The following is a 27,959-nucleotide window of genomic DNA, read 5'->3' on the forward strand; positions in this document are numbered from 1 at the left end:
GAACCTAACAACAGCCGTTTCTGTCTTATTTTTGCTTACGTTTCAGATTTTTACATGAATTCAAAAGCAGCCGACCAGTGATCGCTGGAAGCTGTGGATTAAGACTTTCAGTTTTTGTAAGTATCAATATGCCTCTTTCTCTTGAGCTTTCCTGTCTTGTGTCATTCACCCCAGCTGTCTCTCACCCACACCAAACACCTGCATTAAATGAGGTGGACAATTGCAGCACAAGGTATGCACAATTAGACATTTACAAGTTACTGACAGACCGTTTCGAACATAACATTCTCCAACTTATTTTTCTTGCATTTTATCTTGATTAGTTTGTTTTGTGCGATATTTCCACTTCCTTGTTTGTTTGTTTGCAATTTAAGGTTAAAACAGGCTTTTTAAAAACTATTTTGAATCAGTATTTCTTAATCGCTATAATTAAATCCTTTAAAGAACAGTCATGAAGCTAAGAAGCAGGAGAAGGGATTTTGACTTTCATGTATTGGGTTAATCCAGACTTTATTTAGTTCTTAATATAAAAAGTGAATGCTACAACTTTAAGATGAAATAATATTAATATTAAGAGCATTCTAAATGGGTCTGTACTACATGAAATCATACTTCTACCTCTACCACAATAGCTGTATCAGACCTGCGTTTAACTCGGGTCGGAGCCACTAAGCAAGCTCTGTCTCTATGAAAATGTTACTTAAACAAGCTCAGCTGCTTCTCGTGGAGGTTTTCTAATAAAAACGTATCTTAGATATTAAGCAAATAAAGGTGAGGAACTTTATCGATATTATTATTTTCTTCTAAATGTCATATCACGAGAGTCATATTGAGGAGGAGCTCTTCAATAACAGTCGGGAAATGTCTCTCTGAATTCAAAGTTCATGGCCATTTACTATTGTTTAATCATGACATTTCCCTCCGTCTAGCGATGAGCTGCCTCCGCTGCTGCACGTTTGTTTGTTGCCAACGACTTGATCTTATAAAACGTGTCATCATCAGTCAGAAAAACATAAACAGAGCAGCTAATTAATCAGAAAAAGTCATTTTGAATCCCTGTGCACTGTACACATTGATGACAGAGATGTGATTAAAATAGTCAAAATAGCGACACTTACAATACAACAGCGGAACAGCACATCTGTGACTGACATTAGCAAATTAGCCACTGGTTTGACCAGGTTTTGTACACAGCCATTTGCTGCAGTTTTCCCTTCTCTGTATTTTGAGTTACCAAATTTTGTGGATTAAGATCACGCAACTACGCTAGCCAGCTTCACTAACAATATAGTAACAGATGCAAAAAGCAAAGCATAGCGGTTAACGTTTGTTTTACCGCGAATCAGTGAACAATTGCCTCGTTAAAGCATCGGTGTTGTTAGCGACAGAAATAGAAAAATATTGCAACTGAAGAAATTGAAAATATATAAATGTAATATCTACCGAACTTGTGTTCAATGCTTACTGCCCCCTGCTGGTCCCTCTATAAATATCCCTCCTCAGTTGGCTAATAAATTGCTTCCTGAAGTTTTGAGATTAACTGGATAGTTAAATGTTATCTAATTAAGTCACGGTAATGTTGTTAGGCACCTGTTAATATTTCTCATGAATGGAAATTTGGCATGTGGTGGACTACTATTCATCGCCATCCGCTCTTATGAGACGCTCTTATTAAGTTGGATCCGCATACAATCCAAAATGTAGATCCTTTGACCTTGGTTTAATTAATCTCAAAACATGACAGGAAGTAATTTAGTTTGCGTCAGGATGGCTTACAGAACACGTTTAATTACACACCTTTAATCTAATTTGGATACACCTGAGAATATGTTGGAGCATCTGAAGAGGCCATATACACTCTGTTAGTGTTTTCCATTTATTTAATAAGAAACAGCCTCATAGTCTCAAAGCTCTCAGCCCTTTATCAATGTCACCACTCAGGTAAAGGATGCATTTTAATAAACAGAACTTAAAATTAAAATTAAAATGGTAAATGAATAACCTTTAAATTGTTATTCCTCATCTATTATTTATCGATTGAGCCTCTTCAGCTCACTGACCCGGCTGTGATTATGGTCAATATGTCTGAGCAAAAACTGCTTGACAAAGACCACTGAACAAAGAATTTAATTTCATCAGCCTCAATTACTCCTGAGGATCCCTGTGTGAATTTGGAAAACTAATTGTTGCACATGTCATTACCTGGAAAGAATGTGGAAAACCCACTTGAATTGTATCCATCATCCTAAAATACCCCATTTCGAAAGGCCTGATGTGCTTTAGGTTTTGGCAATTTTATTAAAGAGGTTGTTGTTCTGTCTTTACAGTGTTGATTAAGTACGGTCTAGATTTAACCACGAGCTAATTCCTGAGTTTATTATTATTATTTGAAGGCTTGATGGACTTAAAACTTAATACGTGTTGCTTCTCAAGGTATGTTCCCTTGTAGTGGTGGACAGAGTTCCTCGCGGTAGCTATATACAGCAGGAAGCCGGACTAAAGAACATGCCATTAATCTCCTCGCTACCACAGCTGTGGAAAGTAATGCATAACTAAAAGTCCGGTAAAATGAATTAATGATTTCAACCATGAACTTTTCTCCCAAACCGCCATGAATCGTCTCTAACTGATAATGCACCACGGCCCTGGAGTGTGAAATCCCTGTTGCGTTGAGAGTAGCCAGTTAATTGATTCGCAAATTATTTAAGTTTGTGGTTCCCAGGGGAGTGCTTGACTGCAATGACGGCCTATTTTGAAAAAGTTGAAAAACTCTTCCCAGGCAAGCCAGTATTAAATAGTAACTGTAATTTTACAAGTCTAATCTGAGCCCCACAAAGAAAGAGGCTGTCCACTTTTTCGTTGTCAGATCGAGTCAGCTGAACATGCCCTTTAAACTTCACCCTACACAAAGAGTCTAATTGAATTGTTCTTTAGACTGTTTTAGGAGCTTTGTCTTTTACTTCCTGATGCTTTTATTTTTTCTGAAAGAACTTGTGTAGATGAGATGGATGAAGGTATGAGTGAGAGAAATGAATAAGTTCAGCAGGTTTTGTTGTGGTTAGTTCTTGTTCAAGCAACAGCCGGTCCTTCTGCATGGGAAGGCTCATCTAGTAACATACGCACTATAAATTCCATCGGTTTTTAGTCAAATTTGTTTGATCCCTGTGTTAATATCAAGAAGCCTCTAATCTCAAACCATTAGCAACTGCTGTCATTCAGACACACGGTGTCAGCCTGATTTAAATAAAATGAAATGAAGATAGTTGTTTCCGGTCCCTTGGCTTCATTCATTGCCATAAACATATGCTCTGTGCCCCGCTTCTTTCCATCTTATTTATGACTTTAATTTGTTGTGTGGGCTGTGTAAGAAATCAAATTTAATCCAATCCTCCCAGGGACCCTGTCATATAATAACATGGTAATTTCTGTGTATCCTTTTGAAAAATGAGGAAATTAATTCTTCCTGACATGTTCTAATTATTCCAGTGTGAACGGCGGATGGGCCCCCCTCCTTCCTCCCCCCCCCAACCCCCTAAGTGTCAGTTGCCGACGGGTGGCGAGGTGCTAATGCTGACCAGCAGCGCGTTTAATTTGAAACATGAACAGACACCTTTCAACACACCTTCCTAATGTTGGAGTGGCTCACACAAATTAATTCACTACTCATCTGGCAGGTCTGACTGAGGTGTGTGTGTGTGTAGGTTGGTGAGGGGGGAGGTGGGGGGGGTCAATGGGACACTATTGCCATTAGTAAAGGTAACATAAGGTGTGTCTGTGTGTGCGCATGTGTGGGTAGTACACTGTATAAATGCAAATACAGTATGTCATGTGTGTGTGTGTGTGTGTGTGTGTGGACATTTGCTGGACCGGGTATCACCATATTTCATTTGACTGGGTGTTGAGATGGTGCAAAGCCGTTTGCTGGCATATTGAGATTGCGTGGCGAGCTTTTTTCCCCCTCTCTGGATTTCAAGCCTCCCGAACCAACAGCACCTTTTCACACATCCAAACGCTCAACAGAGAGCATTGATAGGCTTATTTAATTAGACTGTCATCAGGCAGTCTTTAGTTTATCACTTCAATTTGCATAGGCCCACTGCTGGGAGAGATGTTGGGAAACAATGATCTTGCGTATCTTATTTACACACATAAAGCAAATAAATGATGCAAAGGGAACTAGCTAGCTGCTGCTGCTGATGATAATGATGATGATTATAATGATAATAATAATAATTATTATTATTTCAATCTAGGGTTGTTGATGACTTTCAATCTGAAAATGTAATCTGTCATCATGGAGAACAAAATTAACAATGAAAATTGTTCAAATCTGAATTAAAATTGTATACTGTCTTTGTAAATCCAAAAATCTGTTTGCATTGATTCTTCTGCTAGAATACATGTGTTTCCACTTTAATTATGTACAGTAAATAAGCAGCTGAGAAAGGATGAGACCAGATAAACAAACACATTTGACTGAACTTTGGAGTCCGGTTTAAACCATAGGATTTACATTTATTTGGTGTGTGTGTTGTCTGTGGGTCATAGAGCAGAGGGCTCCTAGCCGTGGCGTAATGCTCCAGGAGAAGAGAGCATGGCTTTGTGAACCGTGGGTGGGTCCCCCCATGACTCAGAGAGGGGAGAGGCGTCAACATGGCCGCCCGGTCCACAGGGATTAAAAGCCCCCTTCCCCCCCCCCCCCCCACATCCTGCAGGGTTAATCACTGGCTTTTTGGATCCATGCAGCGGGAGTAAATGCACTCCCCATCACTGTGGAAGGACTGAGACATGCAGTAAGCCACCAGTAAGGCTTGTTTCCACTCTGCACAATAGACCGTTTGCGGCCCTGGTCGAACCTGTCTTACGGACCTGGACCAGTGCGGGATCTTGCTTTCTGCAGGGCTCTGGTTATGGGATATGAGAAGTAACCTGGGGTTGACTTGTTAAGACCTGTGCAGCTAACTTGTGTGTCTTACAATGTGCCACGCCCGTTAATGACTGAAGGCTGAGAGTGCCGCCTCGTGCCAAGACCCACGCGGCTGCTGGCTGTGCATTAAATCAGCAGTCAATTTGACTGGAAGTCTGAAATCTGGGCTAGGTTAAGGGGTTGCCATGAAGCCGTGTTAATAGCTGGCTTGTTGTCCATATGGTTCTGCTTTAATAGAGCACATTTGTTGCAGATGGTGGGAGACTCGGTTCAGCAGAGGCAACGTTTTGGCAGAGGCTCATTCTTCGAAAGGGCTGCTGCGCTGCTCAGACTGGTTCATGTCAGCTTATTGATGTCTATCCTCCTCGCTTCTCTTTAACCAAAAAAGCCCGCCCTTGAATTGTGGCTTTGCCTTGATTTAAAGACATGCTTGTTCTTTTTTTGTGTGTGTTCAGAAAAGAGAAAATGCGATGTGGCGTGGTCCCTTTCTCGGTTGGGTCATTTGCTCCTCGAACCGCACCTTTGCTTCCATACGCAAAGTTCAGTTGTCTCTCACCACAACGGGACCGTAGACAGCAGGCCCAGCTGAGGAAACACAAGCACACAGAGTTTGAACAAGTGTTATGGAATAAGACCAATGACAAATATAGAAACCGAGCACGGCTTCATCTATTTCACTTTCTTTGCTGCTTTTTCTGATAAAAGAATAAATTGCAGTGTATGCGGTACGGCATTGAACACCATAGTGATTTGATTCCTATAATCTCTGGTTTTCAATGTGTACCAGAATTTGTTTGCTCCCACCGTTAGGTCGGAGAAAATTCACATTTATCTGAGTATTGTTTTTTTTGCTTCAGAGTGCGTGTGCTTTTTGCACTCAGAAGTGAGGAGACACGCTTGATCAGCTCTGCACTGTTTGACGGCTGTTTTCTCACGTTGTCACTAAGTCGGTGTGCAGTGGCGTGGTGATGGTAGTATGTGCACTGGGCCCAGCTGAGTGGAGAAAAGAGCAGGGCTGCAGTGCCTGCCCCTAGCTGTGCCACTCCCACCTCCCCAGACACCTTATTGTGAGAAAAGTCTCGGCTGAGCCCTCTGGGTCTTGTGGATCCACTGCCTTGCTAAGTGCTGGCCAGACTGAAAGGCACAGTGTCCTTGGGCCCGGCTCATTCTTTCCACTCTCAGAGGCTTTGTCTTTATAAGCCACGAGAGCGAGAAGAGAAAACACCAAATCAAACCCTTGTCACCAAAAACTTCAGGGCGTTAATGGCTGAGGTTTCATGTGCTGTTGCGTTTTATGTTTTTCGTGATAATACTCACGAGGGACAGTAAAGAATAAGAATGTTAAAAACTGCAGCAAGAAATGCGGTCTTGCAAGCTTTTCTTAAGTAATGTAATGTAATTATAGTGAACATGGTGGTGGAGTTCAAATGTTTAAATGAAGTGAAATGTCATGTCGTAACGCTTGCAACAGTTCAGTGCACGAGGCTGATTTGTGAGACTTGAGAGAAATGTATATTTCACTCAAAGATATGCCGGTATCGCTGCTGACTTTGGACATTGGAAATCTGAATCAAAGAAAATAACAGTGCATATTGTACAGACCAATAACATGTTCAAATGGAAACCTGTTGTAAGTCATTATTAGCCATGCGTTGCCAGAATTGTGTGGGCGATGCTTCTGAACAGCCCCTACAACTGGTGACATCATGACCACATCCCTTTGCCTCATTGACGCTGTAAGTCCCAGCTCCAGTCCATTGCGGCCAGGCTCCCAGAAGCCACAGCAGCCTCGCCACACATGGGCTGCAGCTGGACCACCGTTAGCTACGCTGAGCAGACCGGGGCTGCTCTGGGATCTGTGGTTACAGTGCTGGATGTCCACGTATATATGTGCACACAGCCGTGGAAAAAGGCTCCATAGACATCAGCAGGCAGAGTTTATTTGATGCAAACATATCATCAGGCTCTCAGTGCAACCCGGAGTTGTATGCAAATCCACTCCCTCTATGGAAAGAATATAATTAATGATGTCAGTTCATAAAAAGGGAGGATGGGTTTATAGCCATACTTCTGCTTTAACTAAAGACAGGCTGTATTACAGGAAGGAGATGTATGCTATGTGTTCTTTCTTTCTGTCTTTCTTTTTTTCTTACTTTCTCTGTCCCTTCTTCTTCTTCTTCTTCTTCTTCTTGGTTGTTATTTATTCAATGGTGAACATGGTTCTCTGTGATTTCTCCTGCCAGAACCCCAACTCGCCGACATGGAGGGCTTTCTTCGTAGCAGCTTTTTACTGAGGTTAGTTTCATTTCCTTTGTTGTCATTCAGGATCACCGGTCGGGCAGGGGTGGTGGCGGCCTAATGGGGGGGTTATGCTTTCTGACACATTGTTAGCTTTAGAGGTTGTACTTTGTCTACGTGTACATGTGTGTGTGTGTGCGTTCATGTGCCTCTATATGCCACGAGAGTTAAACATGGCCTGGTCGAGCATTTTACCCAAGCTGTGCGTTATATATGTGGCCTCTGGGAAGTACACAACAACAAGTTAAGGGACACATGTAGACGAGCTGCCCCCCGTGGACTCCTCCCTCTCCCTTTTACGCATTAAAGGACCTGCACGTCAGGCTCTCGGTGTCTGTACTCGGCCTGCCTTTGTCTGACCCTTCTCCACATCTGCCCCACGTTACCAGCCACCTTAATGAGGGATATTGGAGAGAGGCAGTCGCTGCAGTATGTGCCTTGTGATGTACTGCTGCTTCCTGTTGTGTTCTGTGTTTGTATTCGACCTACCATAAAGATTTACATTTTTTGTCTTTACCCTTCCTGGGATTCTAATTAAAAATGTGTGTTGTCATTACACACAGAGGAAGTAAATAAGAGAGTGTATTTACCATTGGCTCTTTTCCTAGTCAGCTACCTTCTCTAGGCTCCAGTGTTGCTCCCTAATTAGGGTTGGCTCATTAGAAGCCACAGCAGCAGCATCTGCCTTTCAAAGCTGCTGTCAGCCAAACTTTACTAAAGCTAATGAATCCTCTTTGATTTCTTTTTCAAAAGGTCACTTATTTGATTAAATTAACAGCATTTTTTTCTCTCTTGGAACTGTGTGAGGCATTTTAAAAAGAAGGGACAATTTTATACCATTACTGTCGCAAGTCAAAATGTCCTTGAGGAATTAAAAAATACAATGTTTTAAATTTATGTTATCTATTATAGAATGCGATCAATTAAAATCACACTAAAAGTAAGATTGAGACTCACATTCATGAGCCTCAGGAAAGCAGGTTGACCTCTGTTCTGAAAGAATTTCAAATTGCGACCAATTGTGTGGTCCTGCTGAATTATATTATTATTTTTTTCATGCATCAATAGTTGTAAAAGCTTTTTTGTTAAATTGATTATATTTCACAAATTGAGAAACCATTAATTTCTTGCAAATAAATTATTCCGTGTGTGTTTGTATGTAAATACTGCATATGTATTTATACTATATATGCATTAATAAGTACCTTGATAAAGTAAACAGAAAAAGATCACGCAGAGATCTACAGTGTCCATATCTTTCATAGCTTGGCACCCATTTATTTGGTGTGGTACATCTGCTCGGTTCGACAGAAGTTATTCAGGCATTCAACATGTAACATCTTTGAGAGCACACTGCCTTGTGCTCATTTCCGCTTTTTTTCTAATGTTACAAAGTGGATGGTAGCGTTTAACTCTCAGCACCTGTCAAAACCACTTTGGTGGATAACTAACTGCACTAAAGATTTACTGTACACTTCATGCTGCAATGAAAAAGATTTGACATAACTATATCTCAAGTTCACCAGGAAGAATTCTGGAACCAATCACAATTGTTTTTTACGAAACCAACCAATTAACAAAATAAGAATACAAAAGAGATTGACCTTTGACCATGGCTATTTCTCACCAATTTCCTTTTGTTCTCATAGCTGTGAGGAAACACAGTGATTATTCTAAGTAAACACATTAATGCAACCTAATCCTCATCCTTCCGTCAATGTCTGTTTTAATTAAAGGAGAAGCGCCAGCAGAAAGATATCACGCACACTGACTGGAGATTGGGGGCCTCAACAATCAGGCAAAGATTAAAGGCAGGCTTTGCTTCAGGGTTAGCCCTTTTGCTTGGATAAGACTTGTGTCCTGCAGCGGGCTGTGGGGAGGGGGTAGAAAGGAACAGGGAGAAAATGATAGAACCAGTGGTGGATGGATTTGGCATGTTAAGACATTCCTTCAGTGAAGAATCCCAGTATCTTTTCCCATGCAACTGAATTAGGTCAAAGGGGGCTTCCTGAACATGCTCGTACGTTTCTGCTCCAATGTGCAGATGTTATTGACTTTTTTTTTACTCGATGTCATGTCTCAGTATAGCAACGCAGATGGGCCTTTCATTATTGTAATGAGTCACAAGTGCGGTTTTGAGTCATGCATACGGTGCGTTTTAATAGCTGTAAAAGAACTTATACACAGCGACTGTGAAAAATAAATCTCTTCGAATGTGAAGGGGAAAAGTTTAAACCCCATATTTTATGTACATGTCAAAGTCTTTGTACTCTCTCATAATAATAACTGCCTGTTTTCCCACTGTCACAAAACTTCTCTTAACTACAGCAAGAAAAAGGACAGTGCCTTTAACAGGCAGCCATTTGTGCTTCTGTTGAGTCTCACAGTTTTCATCTTTGATGAAAATATGTGTTTTCATTTTTGATCAATTTTTTACACGTTTATGCAATTTATCAGGTTTTTGTTTGTGTAGTCAAAGCGATGAAGCAAATAGGGGAGAAAGTGGAAGGAAGAGTGACGGAATACCGAGCGAGATGAGCACAGCGAGAGAGAGAGAGAGAGAGAGGGGGGAGAGAGATGTCCTCAATCTCTACTCCCAGTGGGCAGGACCTCCCCCTACATTTCTGCCATTATTTGATGTAATGAAAGGAGAAAGTGTGTAACATTGAGATTGTTAATTAATTTAGTCTAACAAGATGAAGATAAATGAAACCCGCTGAAGGTTGACTAGGCTAAGGGCCCCACTTAGCATTCCTATTGCCCTCGAGCTGTGTCTCTCTCTTTCCTTTACAATGGAGCATGGCTCATAGGTGCAGCACTGTGCTTGTGCAAACCTCAGAGCTACGTTTAGACGCGGACCTTTTTGACAAAATATTTAATTTTCCAGCCTCTACTCATCATAATCTTCTCTCTTTGCGATATATCAATTCGCCAACGACATGTAATGTAATGCAGTCACAGTTTTTGAGCATCGATATGCAATGATCTAATTGAGTCATCTTAATTTTAAACCTGGTTGACATACATGCCCGACTTTTAAAACACATCTATTGGAAAGCTCTGTTCAAAATGTCCATGTGACAATACGCTTCTGGAGACACCTCTACAAGTCTTCCTGTAGATAATAAACACAGCTAGTAATAGCTTCTCCTATAGATCAGATACATTTGTTTCTGAAATGACGGAAGGTTATATAAATGGCCACTCCCCCCCCCCCCCCCCAGAAAATATGTGGCCCCTTCTCATGATTCTGTGTGACTCCCAGCCTTTCACCGTGTGAATGGCTCTTCCCTAATGTGGCTTGGGGGCTATTTGAGCAGCAAGACAGACAAAAAGCAGAAAGGACTCTCTTTTTTTTTTAACAACGCCAGACAGTTGTCTTCATCCAGAGTCCTCACAACCGAATCAGTAGTCTATCGAGGTCCTTTCTCAGAGGACACTTTGTGCAGGATCTTCATGGCAGCACAGACCAATCATTAAGGCACCCATTCTTTTCTCCCTTAGTTCTCAAGTCATCAACAATGGGTTGTTGATTGTACAAAAAAACCCACCAGAACAATTACGTTCTCTGTTTTGGTGGCAGGGCAGCGCTTTAAAGTGCAGTCCTCAATAATGGCCTCATTATTGTTATTCTTGGAGCAGGCCTCAGGATAAAATAGTCGCCGCTAGCAGTACGTCATTATTTCGTAAATTTCGATTAGCTCATCATGCTTTCTTCTGGCAAACGGAATCATGGCTAATTAAAAGTGAGCAAGCGCTCTAGCCTGCGAAAGAAGCACTTGTTGTATGAAAAAAAGTAGTAAAAAAGAGGATTAGAGCTGTTACCCTGGTAACTCCAACTTCCATCTGCGAGGGAACAATGAACTTCTATTTCTCTGCCACCTATGCGTGAAAAAAAAAGCGAGGACAAGAGTGTACTAAAAGGACAAGACCAAGAACAAAGTGGGATGCAGGCCTAATAGTCTCTTTGGTGCGAGTTGTTAGGAGAGGTCACTGGGGGATGCAGGAGCAGAAAGGTCAACGTGTAGGACAGGGAAGGTCGTACTAGGTGTTTTACAATAGGAGGTTGTTTCCTGGATTGGCCTGAAAACATAACTTTAAGTTTTTCCATTTTAAAGATTTTCAAAGAAAACAAAGATTAACAGAAATGACTGTTAGTTGCCCCATGGGGCAAAATGTACACATTCGCTCAGCTGTTTGAGAAAACAATAACAAGAGATGGGCCAATTCGACGGAGCTTTCAGAAGCTGTTGGAACTGTCTCTGGCATCTCTTCTTGCTCATTCCACCCATTTAAGGTTTGTCTCTGGCACCTCATCTTGGTTGGGAACAACATCACTGCCAACTGCATTATACATCTTTGCCTCTACTTTATCATCATTTAACCCTCTATTGTATGTACTTTAGTCAAAACATTGCAACACATTGAGGTGATGAAAAATACTGGTTTTAATGGACTTTTATAATATTGTTACTGGGTTTATAGCCAAGAGCTGCTAAAGAGATGCTACTCTAAAAAGGGATGCTTTTTTTCTAAAGCACTGTCGCGTTATAATGATACATGACTATGGAGGAGCAGTATGTGTTTCTCTTTGAGTTTTATGCCCCTTATTACAGCTGCAATATGTCCGCTCACATTAAGCTAATTTATGGCTGAGGCCAGCCTAACAGCAGTACAGGTTAATGAATTTGGCATTACTAATTAAACGTTATTGAGGGATGAATATGAATCCTCTGGTCTGGAGGGAAAAGGGCGGAGGAGAGGAGAACGGGACAGAGCACTTTTCTGTCCCGCCGCTTTCCTGCAGTTCTCTTTCACAATGATCAAAACCCGAGTAGTGAATATGAAGACAGCGCAGCTTTGAGGTGAAATGGAGGACATTCGTGTCTGCGTGGGTTTTTTCCGGGTACTCTGGCCTTCTCCCACACTCCAAAGACATGCTTTGGGGGGTCAGCTTAATTGGTGACTAAATTGCCTGTAGGCTTAGGGTTAGTGTCTCTATGTAAGCCCTTCAGGGTGTACCCCGTCTACTGACCATTGTTAGCCCCCCCGCATTTTCTGGATAAGCGGCATAGAAGAAGACTGATACACTATTACCCGGGAAGCGTTTGGCAGAGTACAAAAATCGTTTTCTTTCATTTTATTTTTCAACACAAATGCTCACTACAGCTTCCTCGTCCGCTGTTCAAAGCTGTTGCACAAGTTAGTTCCACTTCCAAATCGGAATTATTGTTAGAATACATTTGCATCTGTTTTGGTGCTGGTTGGTATATTTACACTATTTAAATCAAATTTTACTTGCCACTCTTTCTCGCCCCCCCTTTCACTCTCACCAGCGCCTCTTCACTCCACGTCTGACATACTCTCCCTGAGAGCTAAGCCTTTCCATTTAGATTTCAATTATCATGTTAGTTTTGTGATTAGACTTTAGTCCTCCAGGAATCAGACCTCTCTGCTCCTCTCTATTCCACTTCCCCTGCAATCACATCCCATCTGATGAATTGCGCATATAATTACGGAAGTTATTGAATATGCAGATCACTGCTGACTCTTGGTGTGCGGTTCATAATCCATCAACTCTAACTGTATCAAACAAGGGTCTCTGATAAAGGCCCACTCTGATAATGAGAGAGGGCCAATGTATGCTATTAGTCAGAGATAACAGACACCACAAAGGCTGAGACTCAATTAAAACAGAGCCATGCGGTAATTTGTGTGCGTGTGTGTTCATGCTCCTAAGCGGCACTTAGGCCGGTGTAGACACTTGGCAGTGGGCACAGTCGGCTTCGCCGTTAGAACCAGCAACAGTACAGTCCAGACCAACTTGAGGTATTTCCCCCATGTTACAGTATGTTGCTAACATCGTTTTACACCCCGTCCCATGATGCAATCCCTGGGAGCTTTTTCAAGGGAGGGGAGTGAAGCACTTTACAGGCACACCCACAGGAAAGGCTTGTGGGAAATTTTGTAACTTTTGATAGCTTTTAGAGAGCTATGCTAACACCTGGCTCACAAGCAAAAAGGAAAAGGTCTTTCATGCCGTAATTCTTGGTTGCAATTTGCTGTTTAAATTTTGGATGGACTTGTTGCTCTTTTTTTCCCACATAATGCTAGTTGCACAGGATCTCTCGGCTCTGGTTCCACGCATACAATTGAGAATAAAGGGAAATGGAAGAAAACTGTTGCTGTATTTTTAGAGTTAGAGTGATGTAGCTGCCATTTATAGCTGATTAGCCAGGCTGATACTGGACTGCTGCCCTGTTGGCACCGGAGGGGGGGAGGGGGGTGGTTATAGGCTGCACGGACGCTGCACAACGTGATTGCATACGGACGTGAAATAGGCAGATCAAAAGATCTAGATCTATTGGATTCAGACATTTTTGTTAATATATTTTAAGATTTGTAGGCGACATTTTCTTTGCACAGTGGAAGTGATCCAAAGGTGTACACAAGTGGCCATCTATAAACTTTAAAGAGTGCTTCAAACTAAAACAATGCAGATATCAAAAAACCTGTTTAGAAATTGAAGGGACAACGTAATTGTCAGCTATATATTTTCTGCACACATACATATAGGCACCTAAATGATTTAATTCAACTTAACTTTATATGCAGGAGATCATACAAATAAGATGCATAGTTACTTGACAACATTAATAAAGATTTTTTTGGGGCCTTTTTGATCAATACCATTACAGACTGTGCTTGTGTTCAATGTTAAAGGCCTTTTATGTGGTCTATAAAGAAAAAAAACCCAAATCAAACTAAAGGGTATGGTTTGCCTAAATGGGAAATGAGATTTGACTGCCTGTAAAAAGTGTGTTGAAAGTGTAACAACCTTTGTCGAGTTCCAGCTATTGTTTGCAGATTGGTGACACACTCTACAGGCTGCGAAAGACACATCTGCTACTTTCAGCTCAGTTGAGAGCAGATAGACAGTTGGGGTTGAGGGTTAGTCGTGTGTGTGTGTGTGTGTGTGTGTGCCTGTGTGTGTGCCTGTGCATGTGTGTTTGTGAGGTGGGAGGTGGGGTCCTCAACTACCCAGTCTTACAGCTCGGCTACAGTCCCTATCTTCTTATCAAATATTTGTCTGGCCTTCACTCCCCATTTGCCTTCCATACGGTTTGCTTTTTTCTTTTATTGAAATCTATCTCGGGCGGATTGATAAAGTTCAGTTGTTGTCTGGTTGGGTTTATCTAGGTGTAGTGTATTTTATGGTACTTCATATGTATATTCATAGATATTCAATGCTGATTAAAAGATATTTATCATATTTAAATTTCTAATAATAGAAATCCGCTTTACAAAAAGCTCTGGAAGCGGTGGAAGCTTTTACAATAAAATATAAAACAACTTTTTGTTTATGTTTTTGATTGATTCCCTGTTTGAGATTCAAAGGGTAGTAGTAAATGTGTGAGGACAAAGGGTCTCTTTGTTTGAATTGGGGCCCCAGTTGAAATGGAGGAGTAGTTTGAGATTACCAGATTATTTCCTCTTCGCCCAGTGAGCGAGGCGAGGTGAGCCACAGCCCTGTGCTGTGCTGGAGCTGAGCATAATGAGTGTGGTGGCAGGGAACCACAACAGAGCTGCAGCAAAGGCTGCCTGGGAACCAGAGGCCCATGGCCCATAGCCAAACACACAAACACACAAACACACACACGCACACAAATCCTGCCGCACACTTGTGGCTTTTTAAGAAAGCAATTTAGTTAATGATTTCATTTTGAAGCACTGTCATAATGCATCGCGTCCCCTGAGTGAGCCAGAAAACGGATAAAGGAGAAACCGACACAGAGGAAAAGGTATTAGTAAACACGAGCTTCCCCCCCCGGACAACCGCAGAGAAAAGTAACATTCAACCGAGCGTAATGTGGCATTTGTTGTGAAGATATCGCTTGGATAATAGGTCGTGGTATGCACATCACTTGTGGCCCCTGCTTCTTTTGATGCATCGCGGTGAAGAGCAGGAGCACAGTGTGGGACGGGGTAAAAGTAAGCGGCATAGACTGCTGAAGCCTTTTTTGACTTTTAGTCAGTGTTTAATCCACTACGGTGCCCGCTTCCCTGGAGTGGAAATACTGTACATTTATCTGTTCAACCATGTCTGTCAGCTCTCTGATTTCATTAGGGCTATGTTTCACATCCATTTACTCAGGTTCTCCCAGTGCCGGCCCATGAATGAAACCATCTTAGCATTGCTAAAGCAGCAGCTTGTACATGTCTTCTGTGAACCAAATTTTCGGGCAATTACTCAGATCAGTGGCTGGGGTTTCTGGTTTTGCTCTTCTGATCTGCTTTTTCTCCAGCCTCTCTCGCCTTTTTTTTTTGTATCAGCCGTCAATCACTCATGGTAACTTTTAAACGGGGCTTGGTGCCAGCCATTCATTTAGACCCTCACTTTTGCTCCGCTTCTTCCTGTCCGACCTGTCAGAATGACACACTCTGTTGACCATGCTTTCTATTCAGCACTGGCAAATTAATTGGTTTCAGTGGTTTAAATCAGCAATCAATGTCAGTTTTCCAACATAATAAGCCTTAATCATAAATCTTTGAGGTGTGGCCTGCCTGACCCCTATTCATCATGGCTCTGCTAGATGGCCTCATCTGGGTGGAGCAAATGAACTACTCCTGTTTTGATTTTCCAATTGACGTGTCACATGAAACGTGGCTACCCTCTCCCCTCCCCTGTTCCATCCCAGCCCTTCTTCTCACAGCACCCCCCCCCCCCCCCAAAAAAAAGACAGTGTCAAAAGACAAAGAGGAAAAAGGAGTCCAGTTGTCACAAGGGGAGACACATTTTTGGGCCTTGTGCGAGAGTGCTCCATGAATACCATTAACGGAAATCTGTTTGAAATGAGAAGGAGATAGAACATTTGTTTCCTTTCAGTAGGCTTTTCAAAATTTCCAATTTCGTCACCAATAATTCCAAAGCATCCTACCTCAGTAAAAAAAGACAGGAATGAGGATAGTGACGGAGCGAGTGTGACAATGTCGACATACCAGATGTCCAAACCAACTGCAGTTGTACCAGCCCCACTAAAGCTGCCAGTGATGACCTAATGATAACACAACCAAAAACGAAGGCCCATAGTTCTCACCAATACAGAACAATACCCCCTCCCCACTCACCAACACCCCCCCCCCCCAAATACCTTGCTTTCTTCTTTTTTAACTTTCTCTCTTTAGAGATTTCTATGCTCCCTACAGACTTATTGTGCATCTCTTTGGTAACTTGGGATGTGTCTCTTCACTTGTTAGGAACCCCCCAGCCAGCTCCTCAACTCACTTTTCTGGCAACTGTGAGAGATGGTGTTACACTGGATTTGTTGAAGTGGAGCCATTTGCTGCAAACTCTCCAGTGCACAGAAGAAGTTATCTTTATAAATGACAGAATGGACCTTGCCTGAATAGTGCTTTGTTTACTGTTCAACAAAAAGGGGGGCCCCACTCTATATTTCATCTGTCACCGATGCTTTTCTTTCCTTCAACAATGCTCGATTGTTTCCATGAAAATGTCAGGTTCCATGAACAGGAGAATTCTGTATTATTATGTTCTGGCCAAATTCCGATCTCTGTTTTTCTTGTCCCGCTCACAAAGGGCCCATAACTTATTGTCAACTACGAGGCAAGCCACAAAGCTCCACTGTTGCTCACAGCGTTGCAGACAGCAAACAGCAAATAGGCTTGTGTTGGTTGATGGCTTGACTCCCTGTGAGGTTTGACTAAGTGCAGAAGCAGCAGCAACGAAAGGCTCTTTGGGAACTCCAATCCCATAGTAGTCCCACACCAAACGAGGGAGGTCAAGAAAGAGAGGTAAAACAACACAAAGCCTCTTTTTTCAGTATTTCTTTTACTCACAGGGAGGGAAATAGTTGTTGAAGGAGACTTCTGAGAGTTTCTGTCCTGCTGCAGTTTGTGTCTTCTCGTGTGTGTGTGTGTGATTTGACTGATCACATCCAGTGTGGTCCTCTTCTAGTTTTTTTAATTTTTCCTAAAAGAATGACGCAAGCCTTTTGAGACAGCCAACCATCTTTTGCGAATGCATGTGCACGAGTGAACTTGTGTGTGTGTGTGTGTGTGTGTCCCGGGGAACTGAGAGGCTGTTACGCCATGCAGCTCTGAGCCTGTGTCCTGGGATCAGGGAAAAAAGGGCCAAAGGCATAGGGGACCAATGAAGAAGGAGGCAGAGGAGGAGGTAGGGAAGGAGGGGGCGACGAGGGATTCACTGTGTGAGTGCTCATCGACCCTTCCTGAGTAGACAGACAGGGACACTTAAGCACTCTCACACCTGCATCAGCCTTTGCCTTGCGCGGGGGGGCAAGGACACCAACCAGGCTGGGATGGCAGCTGCACAAGTGTTTAAAGCGAGATACACAGGAGTTCCTCTAGCAGCATATTATTGCAAATAATCTACCCTGCAAAGTAATTATCAATGCTCTGCTCAATATGTAAAGTGTGCACTTCAGGTGGCTTGCTTAATTTGCTCTGGGCGGCTATCATTTCAGTTTGGGTTTTCGCTGTGGTAACCATGGCACATTCTAATAGAAAAGGCATCAGGAGAGAGTGAGAAGTGAGTATGAAGTACCGCCGTAATTGAGTTGACTTTTTGCAAGGGAAGGTCAACAATAATGGAACAACAAATTAAACAAATTAATTTAGACAACTCTCCAGTCCACTCTACAGTAGCTTATCTTGTTGGAAAATCTGTATTTTCCCAACCATTTACTAGCTTGTCTGTAATTAGTTTGTCGATTTAAATCAATTTGTATATCACCTCCTAAAAGCTGAGTTTTAGCAGGTATATTTTCCGATTTACCTGTATTTAATTCAGTAAAAATAATATAATAGATGAATGTCTTTTTGTGATCTATTTCTGACTGTGAAAAAGAGGCTAACTGTGAGCAGTACACAGCCCGTGTTACCGGGTGATTATGTATCCAGAGACCTGGCTGCTGCACAGCATGGCACAATCACAATGGAGGGTGATAATTTAATTGTGCTAAACGGTGGATTCCGTGTCAATGCTCCTCCAGCTGGGAGCTGTCAGGTAGTAATATCTCATTATGGCAGGTGAAGAACCCAGAGGAACCCTACCATGACACCTGTTAGAACAGGAGGAACCGCTCAAGGGCTCCTCTCTCTAGGACTTTGTCTCACACAAATACACACGCACACATAGTTTAAAGCCCACAAACGTCTTTAGCTGTTTCTTACTTAAACTATTATTCAATTCATTTTCAAGATAATTACTTTTGTTTTTCAAACTGATTAAATTAACGTGGTCACAGTTTAAAAATATAAAATATATTGTTTTTATTTGTGGCTCAAATAAAAGATCCGTCAAACATATCAACTGTTCTTTTTTATTCTTACAGTTTCTATACACTTTGATATACCTTTTATAATGTTTGTAATGTTTTGTATGTTAAAATAATGCGTTATTTTTGTTCAGGCAACTGCAGAATTGGTGAATGATTGCAAATGTTTCAGCTTACTTTAAAACGGTCATGACTTTGGTCTATGCCAGCTAATAATACAGGCTAAATGTATAATATGAATGACGTATGTGATTGAGGCAAACTCCCATGCATTGGCATAGAATGAAGTCCTAGTTTGGCTTGAGGATATTTCCCAGTTCAGCAATTTATACACATGCACATTGATCTGGTCATAATTGCGGTCTAGTTAGCAATGCTATTTTGGTCATGTATTCTGATGTAGTGTCATTAGTTGAGCTAAATGCATCTGCTGGACACAGCCAAAAACTCTTTTGAGACCAATTACACAGAAAATAAATAAATAAAAGCATCTTTCCACAGAAATGTGTAGTTTCCCTTTTTGAAAGACTTTTTCAATCAACGATGAAACATATTAGATAGTATGGGTTGTGGTGGAATTTGCCAAGTCTGGCACCAATGCATCATTTGAGCGCCTTCACGTGACGTAACAAACTTTCCTTCTTTTTTTAGTGTCCTTTATCGCCTTTCGCTCACATCCGATTATTTATTTTTTCAAGTAATGTTTTTGTGTTGTAAATAATTGATTTGATTTTCCTTTTATTTGTCTCCGGATGTGAGGGAAGACGGTGTCATATTTACCACCCCCCGGGGCTTGTGATCTGAACTTGAAGGTGCTAGACATCAGAATCGAGACATGCACGTGGGCATGTGGGTGGGTTGGGGTTGTCGGGTGGATGGTGTAGAGTTACTTATCGCCATTGTCTATAAAAGGTCAACAGTGCGACAGAGCTGATACAGCGGGTGAAAATCAGTCAGACCCTTTTACCATGAAATGGGATAGCCGAGGACACACGGCCCCTCGGTCACAAGATGAGCAGGGCACAACACGTCCACACAACCAATTAAGTGGAGGTTGTTTTGCACGATGATGAAACATTATCGCAGGGAACAATTCATGACTCAAAGCATTCCAGGCCATCTGAGCCCGCAGCTGGAGAACTTAAGTCCTAATCCTTCAAATGTGTGCAATATTGTCAGCTATATATAGGCCGGTTCTCTCTACTAACTGACCCTCGCTCACGTCTTCCCCAAGTCGGTGTGGCTTCGTTTGTCAGAATGTAAGCAGGATGCACTTATTGATGACTTTGTTTTTTTCCACCTGTCCTTTTTATTGTTGTGTCAAGGAGTCGTGAGCTTCCTCTTCAGTTCCCCCGTATTTTCACTGTTTTGTATGCTAAAGCACATTTTGAGCTTATTTTGTTGAGAAAAACGGATTCAATTATTAATATGGGTAAAGTTATTTCAACACAAACCAAATACACTGTAGTTGTACAAACAAGGCTGCTTCGCTGATTTTATTTTGCAAACAGCAACTCCAAGGCTTCGAACAGTATAGTTCTGAGCATATGTGATTGAATCTTACATGCATGGCTAGCACCCACATTCAGCCAAATTCTTATTATTTTTAACCTCATCAAATTGTTGTATCTCTGTTGATCTATTGCACACAACCCCCTTTTGATCTCAGCACCGTGTGATGTCTGCTTCAAATGTGAGGAATAAAATACCGTATGGTTGCCCTCAGATATTTTCAGAGAATTACTGCCACGCTTCCCCTTTTCCCTTTCAATAATATGAGGTAGTATTGTATGGGGCTTGTCAGGATTGGGGGTGGGGCCGGGGTTCTCGGCACTCTTAAGCTGCCTGAGCGCAGCCCTCCCAGCACTGCTAATAAATTATTAACTCCTGCTGACAAATACTGTTATGGAGCCCGCCGCAGATCTGTTGCATTCTTTAACAAGATTGCTGTAGACACATGTTACAGGAGGATGTAGTCTCCATCGCTCCCTCTCTCCTTTTCTCTCTCACTAACCCCTTCTCTCGCTCACGCCTCAGCAGCTTGACTGATGGCTGGAGACCAAAGTAAAAGTGCCTGAGAGACTGAATATTTTAGTGGTAAAATAATACCACTTGATTTACTGTGTAATACAAAAGCAGTGCTTTGTTTCACTCTCACACTCCATTGAGGACGAGGTCCTTGTTGCTCTCGAGGCTTGGGCTTTTTGGGTGCATGAATAAAAAATACATCCGAACTATGCGCCCAAACCGCTCCAACTCACACACACACACACACACACACACGTACACATGCACAAACACACACACCCCAACCCCCAAATCCAACTACTGCTTGCCCGACGTGCCTGATCAGAACTTCTGACTTTTGATTTTCAATCAACGGTACCTAGTTTTTTAGATCGCTTTCTGTTGGATGTAATGAGAGGAGACAATGTAATGGCTGATTCAAATTGAGTAAAGACACAGCTGACAACACATCCAGGCACTGAGGCTAAAAGTCAGAGGGAAAGAGAGGCGGGCACTGGTCTCACTCCCTTGCCATCTACCTGATGTACTGGGTTTGTTTGTACAGCTGCAAAGACACATGAGATTCATTTAGGCTGATCTGTGACTATGTAACAGAGTGTGTGGTTGAATAAGAGTGAGAGTGTGGTGCTGAATAGTGAGGTTTTATTTTATTATAAAAATAAATGTTTCTGAATTCAATACAATACGAATTAATCTGCATTACCCACGCAGAAAAACGAAGACTTCTAAATGAAGACGTCAAACAAAACAAAAAACTGCTATTTATTATCGACCATTTTGACTATACATATTTTATATGCTGACATTTTTATGTTTCACCTTTTCTTCTAATCTTCTAACTTGCATTTAGTGAAGCACCCACGGGCGCCATCAATACGTCAGTGCGTGTGCATGAACAATACGCCTCATTTGACAGACTTCCTCGTGTAAAACCATTAGAACTAACTTATAGAACCAAAGACCTTTCATTCAAAGACCTTTTGTTCATAAAAGCCCTCTATAAATGGAACATATCTTTCCCTATCTCTCAGTGCCTGACTCACAGCAGAAAGCGCAAGGACACCATAGCACCACGGCCTGCCTCAACCTTGAGAGCCCCCCCTCCCCCCCCCCCCCCCCCCCCAAACCCCGAAGGCAAAAGTGAGGGTGGAACTAAAGTGCTGTCACACTGACCCCTGTGGATAGAGCAGGAGAATGTGGCAGGTAGTGGTCAGCGATCAAATGTAGTCCACAAGTTCCCTGAGCGTTTTGTCACATACAAACACAGAAACAGTCCTCCACGATCCCAATTGGTCTTTCTCGGCTTGCGGGCAGACAAGAACACGCACTTTAAAGAGAAAACTGGGCCCTAAGTAATCACATCTTGGTTGTAATGGTCAGGTTGGGAAAAATAATCAGAACAAAAGATCAGGGATAGGGCAGATTAGGACTTAAATATACTCAGTTCCTTCTCGCCACTTCACATCAATAGGAAGGCCATATCATCCCCTTTTTCATGTAATGCCAAATAATTAGATTTGCTTTGCACGGTGTTTCATTTCATTCATTGTAGCAAACAGCATGAGTGCAGCCTCATTCATTCTGAGAAAAAGCTGAATTGGTTGTATAATTTCTGCACCAAAAAGAGTTTTTGAAAGGAATTAACATGAGTTACCTTTGCACCTGATATGTCAAGTACCATTTTCAAACAGTGATATTCATTAAAGCATGTGACAGATTTGAGAATTTAGTCCTTCACTATTAGATATTACAGTAGTTTGATTGGTAAGCTGCTTAATTAGGGTTCTTTGCCCGAGGGATGACTCTCAAAGCAAAATGTTTCCTAACAAAAGAAGACAAGGCTGGTTTTTGTGTTGCGTTTGATTGCTTCAGAGTGAAATTGACTGGGACAAGTGAGATTGTTAAATTATCGAAAGACAAAATCCAGATCAATTTATGAATGATAAAAATAAGATTAACACAGGAAATATCTCTCAGTACATTTGAAGGAGTTTATTTGTAAGGTTTTAGTTGGTTGATAGTCCCGCTGCCTGCTCCGAACTTCACAATCCAGAGCAGCTACACGCATAGCACAGGTTTAGCATTCAATGCATGAAGCATTATTAGGTGCATTCAAACCCACTTACAGCTATGCACAACCTCTTGAGCCGGGGGTTCACTCAAAGAAACTGCATTCCTCTCCATGTACTGTTGATAAACCTTTCCTGACCTCCACTTCTCCACTTCCTGATCCACAGCAGAGTGATGTCTTCAAAGCAAGCCACGTCTCCGTTCGCCTCCGTCGTCGATGGGGACGACGCCATGAGTCAGGAGCACTTGTCTTGGGAGAAAGAGGAGAGTGCCGAGGCCCATGGCACTCCGCAGCTGCCCCTGCACAGCCTGCTCCATGGGAAAACCCATCCCGAGGAAATGCAGCCGCTCAGCAGCGTGCCGCAGGAGAGCGATTGGGACAGCCTGGTGTCAGCCCAACAGCGCATGGTGAGCCATGTCGATTTACTGAATACACGACTTTGTTCTTCTTACAGGAGGCCTTTAGTAGGGATGGAATTAAAGGAAACCCTCTTGTGGGGTAGCGTGAGTGATAACGGTTTTATATTTCTAAGTGTGCCATGCTGTTTCCCTCACCTCTCTTTGGGATTAAACACCCTGGCACAGAGGTAACCAAATGTTGGCGATATTCTACCACCATCCTCTTAGATTCTGAAACTTCTGGGATGCCGGGGCCTTTTGATAGGCAGCTCTGGCAAAGATCAACCCGCATCGGTTAATATTATGGGGCGATGGTGGCGCATGGAGTTGTGTGATGCGCTGGGAGCCGCAAGGTTGGTGGGTTGAATCTCGGCTGTGCCATGTCAAAGTGTCCCTGAGCAAGACACCTAGCCCCTAATTGATCCCCAGGCAAAATGTAACGCATGGGTTATAATGCAACGTAAGTTGCTTTGGATAAGTGTCAGCTAAATGATATGTAATGTAATATTAGGTTTAACAGGGGAGCCGGGGACTCCGTTTTTCATCATGGCGATGACTCATAACATCGCATTACCACCAATCGAAGACCATGATGCAGTCTTGCTGCTATTAAAGAAACATGTTGTTCTTGGTGCGACAACAACTGCAGCAAGATCCCAAACGCTGCAGATTCCAAGTGTGGATTTACTCGGATGTGAGCAGAGTGAAGAAGAGCGCAGGCACTTGTGGGCTATAGACATTGGAGGCAGGTGGTTGTCTGTGACAGACGGGTCTGTGGCAAAGAGACCCAGAGGGCCTCTGAAGTTGACATTGCAGCACAACGCATACAGAGACCAGGCTCATGAATGGCCTCTGTAGCTGATGCTGGGGTGTGCACGCCGACGGTGTAGGTAATGGACACAATGAGGTTTTCACTGGTGTTGTCTGCATTTGTGGCACAATATGAGATGTCAGTTGCAGGATTTTATTTTGGGAGAATAAAAAGAGAAAGTTTAAAACAAAAACATGTGCAGTATACTGTGCTACTATTTAATGACACTAAGTCATATCAGTCCTTAATGATGGAGACATTGATAAAACTGAAAAAACAAAACAAAGAACAAACAAAAATCTTGTTCCTTCACTCTCCCTCCAAAGAGTAAGGACACAAACGAGAGTAAAGGTAAAATGGACGACAGCAGGGAGAGGTGGAGACAGAGGGAAGACATAAGGCGCACGGACTGAAAGTGTTGCCTTTGCTGATTATCTGACTCCTCGGCCGTACCATGCGTATGTGTGGGCTGTGCCCTGAACCTTTGCCAGCTGATTAACCCAGCACTGCTCTACTCCCCTCAAGCACTCTCCACTGTCTCTGCCACACTGCATAATCATCCAACACAGGGCCGGGAGGAGCAGAGCAGGCCGGTAGGTCGTGCCACCCCGGTGCTTGGTACCAGACCACCCTTTAAACCATCGCAACTCTGCCTGGAGCTTGACATGCAACCCAGGGATGAAAAACTGGCCTTGACTCTCCTGCCCTGTTTATGGCATTCTTGGCTTTTTTTAATCTTGGATTGACAATGGTTCTATCATCCAACCCAGCTGCATAGCTGCTGCATATGTGCTTTTTTATCACGCTTTTGCTAATTGAAGCCCAGTTTTCCATGACAGGCCTGCACTATGTGCTGGATACAGACGTGTGTCGTGTTTATTCCCTTCACTACGGAGCCCAAAGTTTAAATCAGAGCTAACTGTTCCCCCGTGAAAGGCTGCAAACTCCTGGCTGCATAGCTACCTTCTGCTTTCTCAAACTCCACAGACCATAATTAACACCACCTCCTGTCAGACCCAACCTTCACCATGGTCTGTGTGCTGACTCCCTCGTGCAGAGTATTCTCTTCCCCCCTAAGCTCTCTCCCATTCTTCTCCCCATTTCCTTCATGTCTCTGTTTGTGCACAGGGAGCACTCAGCCAGTCAGTCACAGACAGGACCCTTAGTTAAATACTAAACCATACACAGGTGGGACTGAAAAACAACAACATCTCGAGACAGGACACAGATTTACGGCGGCTGAAGGCACTCAGCCGAGAATAGGTCTCCACTAGAAAATGAACAAATTACACAGCAGTCACCCTAACACAAATGCACACTCAAAAGTAATTTGGGAAATTACAGTTGGGAGGTTTCTCTGTGTAGTCTCTGCAGATGAAAAGTAAAGAGCGCATTATGGATATGCCCTATGAAAGTGTACCTCATCATTACATCTCCGTTTCTTCACCTGTCACATCTCATTTACAGCAAAGCCATCTCTTTTGGCGTCACAAAAGTTGCTGTGTGAAAGCCACGGTGGAGCTTTTTGATACGGCCAATTCGCCCTCCGGGCTGCAAAGAAAACCCAGTAATCACTGCATTTGAATGAAAAACTGTCAAAGCTCAACGTAACCCTGAAAGAACACTGAAACACGGCCGACTTTTAACACAAATCTCATCCCTGTTGCCACCCCTCCCTACTTTCGTCTGTCTTACAGGAATCTGACAGCAATAAAGTATGTTCCCTGTACTCCTTCCGGAACAATTCCACTTCACCACACAAGCCGGAGGAGGGGGCGCGGGAGCGAAGTGACCTGCTGAGCGGATCAGCTTTTGGAACTCCGGAGCGCCGCAAAGGAAGCCTGGCAGACGTAGTGGACACGCTGAAGCAGAAGAAACTGGAGGAGATGACAAAGACAGAGCAAGACGGTACGTCTGAGTGTGTGTGTGTATGTGTGTGTGTGTGTGTGTGTGTGCGTACGAATACCGTTTATGTCCCAAGTTTGCCTGATCTTCTCAATGTTTCCCCTTTCTTTCTCATTATTTTCTAAGTTCCTGACAGTCCGCCTCTTCTCTCTGGTGTCTCCATGTCTCCTACACTAATGTGGGCACAAACACAAGCTGGAATACTGACACACTCTTTCCAGTTTGTTCTGAAAATCTTCCAATGTGACAAAGACTGTGTGGCAGTGCACCTCAGCTTAAGTGTGGTCTTCTTGAGTGCCAAGGCAAAGTCTTTGACTATAAAACTCACAGTGCTGACCTGATGCCAGGAACATTACCTTTTTGTATTTTGCTACACAAAACAGTTTTCACTTAGCGCAGTTATTCATCAAATTTTACTACCCCAAAAACAACCCGAGCCCTTCTCACATCCGATTGGACACATCATGAACATTTCAGACCTTTCATTTTGCTAGAATTGACTGGACTAAAATAGGCCGATAGGTCTATGTCATACCGACACCCCGTTTCACCCACAGCTCTCCCACAGCCTGCAGTCTATCAAGACTATGGCGGAAAAACAAATATTTGAAAGAGCTGTGCTGAAACACACCCCCCTTCTTAATTAGGGCTGCAGTAATATAACTACATCCAATCAAATGTTAAACCCCCTTGGGAATGCATGTGTCTCATTTAGTGTCTGGGGAGCTCTTAGCTGAAGCACTTCATCAGACGAATAAATTAGACCTCTGTTAGCCTAAAAATAATTTGCCACTTCCTTTTTAAGTGTTCGTTTAGTGATCTTTGTATCAGAGCATCACAGGCCTCTTAGCCACAACCTGATATGAAGACTGATTTAGGTAATAACAGACGGAACAATCATTTACCTGAACACCTATTAACGATGTAAAGGTATTTGATGCATTATACACACCAAACATGCTGGTGCACATGCCAGTATACTGTAATTGATGTTCTTCTATATAATCTAAGGACCACTGAAGTAAGTGCAAATGTGAAACCCTCATGAGAATATCACAATTAATGCAGATACACTTGCATCTGCAAATAGTGTCCATGTTTTCCCTGGGTTCACGAAGGCATCTTCCGCATTAAATATGCTGTCTTCCCGCTGCCGATCTTAGATGTGGAGCTGATCCCGGCCACCTCCCAAAGTGCTTCATTGTGACACATTTTGGTTTGTAAAAAAGTAAAGCGTTCCTGTTCACCCATGTTTGTTTTATCCTAAGGTAAGCATATATTACATATGTCGTGTTTCTTGCAGAGTTAATTTTCAGGGCAATATTGTCAGTGGTCTCTGCAGCTACCGCGGGCGTTATGGTAATAAGCCCCAGCTGGTGAAGGCTGGTTGTTGCAGTAATTTAAATGGTCAAGTGCAGCTTGTAATCCAGGGCCGTATGTTAACGCAGGGAGGAGAGGGTGCTTTAGAGTGCCATACAGCTGTTTTAATCTCCTGTTAATAATAGAGACTTGGTTTGCCTCATGCGCTGTGTATCATCGGCACCTAAATACACTCCCTTGTTGAAGAAAATGAGTTTCCTTGCAGAGAACACAGCAGAAGACAAGAGCCTCACAAAGTTCAGTATGCCGTCCCCAAGCTGCAGGGACTGAGAGTTACTCTCTTCTCGAGAGCACTTGAGGAAGCTTTAGTGGTGATGATCAGTGATTACTGTAAAATGGAGGAAGAGGGACTCTTAGAAACTGCCTAAGGAAAACCTCGCAGAAATCTTCGTTTATGAAGAGAGACACTGTTGGAAAAGCCATTTGTTGTCTTAATAATGGTGCTAACGTGGCGAAAGCAACAGATGAGATAAATATATTGCTCATCAAAGCATGACAACTGTTGTGTATGATTCTGCTGCTTCGGTGCCTGTCTGGTTGGGATCAAAAGGTCCTCAGGGATTCTTCACCATCTGCTTCCATTCTTCTCTGGATTTCCTTGTCTGGTCGAGACAGTTCATTGTGCCAATGGATAAATGTAGTGACCTCAAGTGTAGAGGGATAACCAATGAACACATTTTTTTTGTTATTTTTTAAATGTAGGAAACGCAAATTAGAGTCTACTCAACCCCATTGTATCATAGCAGTGTAGCAGTTGCAGGTACCTTTTCTCCCTGCAAAAGCTGCAAAAAAGGTTTAATCATTTTTCGTTTTCTTCTGGGTC

General features: G+C 42.7%; 1 protein-coding gene across 4 annotated transcripts in view; it reads left to right on the forward strand.

Annotated features, from left to right (window-relative positions):
* Positions 1–27,959, forward strand: part of sox6 (SRY-box transcription factor 6) — a 121,126-nt gene that overhangs the window by 20,415 nt on the left and 72,752 nt on the right. For 3 of the 4 annotated variants that reach the window (XM_037482720.2, XM_037482732.2, XM_037482741.2), the window contains exons 2-5: positions 47–116; positions 7,171–7,222; positions 22,809–23,049; positions 25,549–25,759. In XM_037482720.2, the coding sequence (XP_037338617.1) occupies positions 7,188–7,222; positions 22,809–23,049; positions 25,549–25,759 (487 nt within the window). In that variant the 5' untranslated portion in view covers positions 47–116; positions 7,171–7,187. The remainder of the gene's footprint in view (positions 1–46; positions 117–7,170; positions 7,223–22,808; positions 23,050–25,548; positions 25,760–27,959) is intronic. The other variant, XM_037482749.2, reaches the window with a different exon arrangement.

The sequence above is a fragment of the Pungitius pungitius genome, chromosome 4 (assembly GCF_949316345.1).
Source record: "Pungitius pungitius chromosome 4, fPunPun2.1, whole genome shotgun sequence".
Taxonomy (NCBI): Eukaryota; Metazoa; Chordata; class Actinopteri; order Perciformes; family Gasterosteidae; genus Pungitius; species Pungitius pungitius.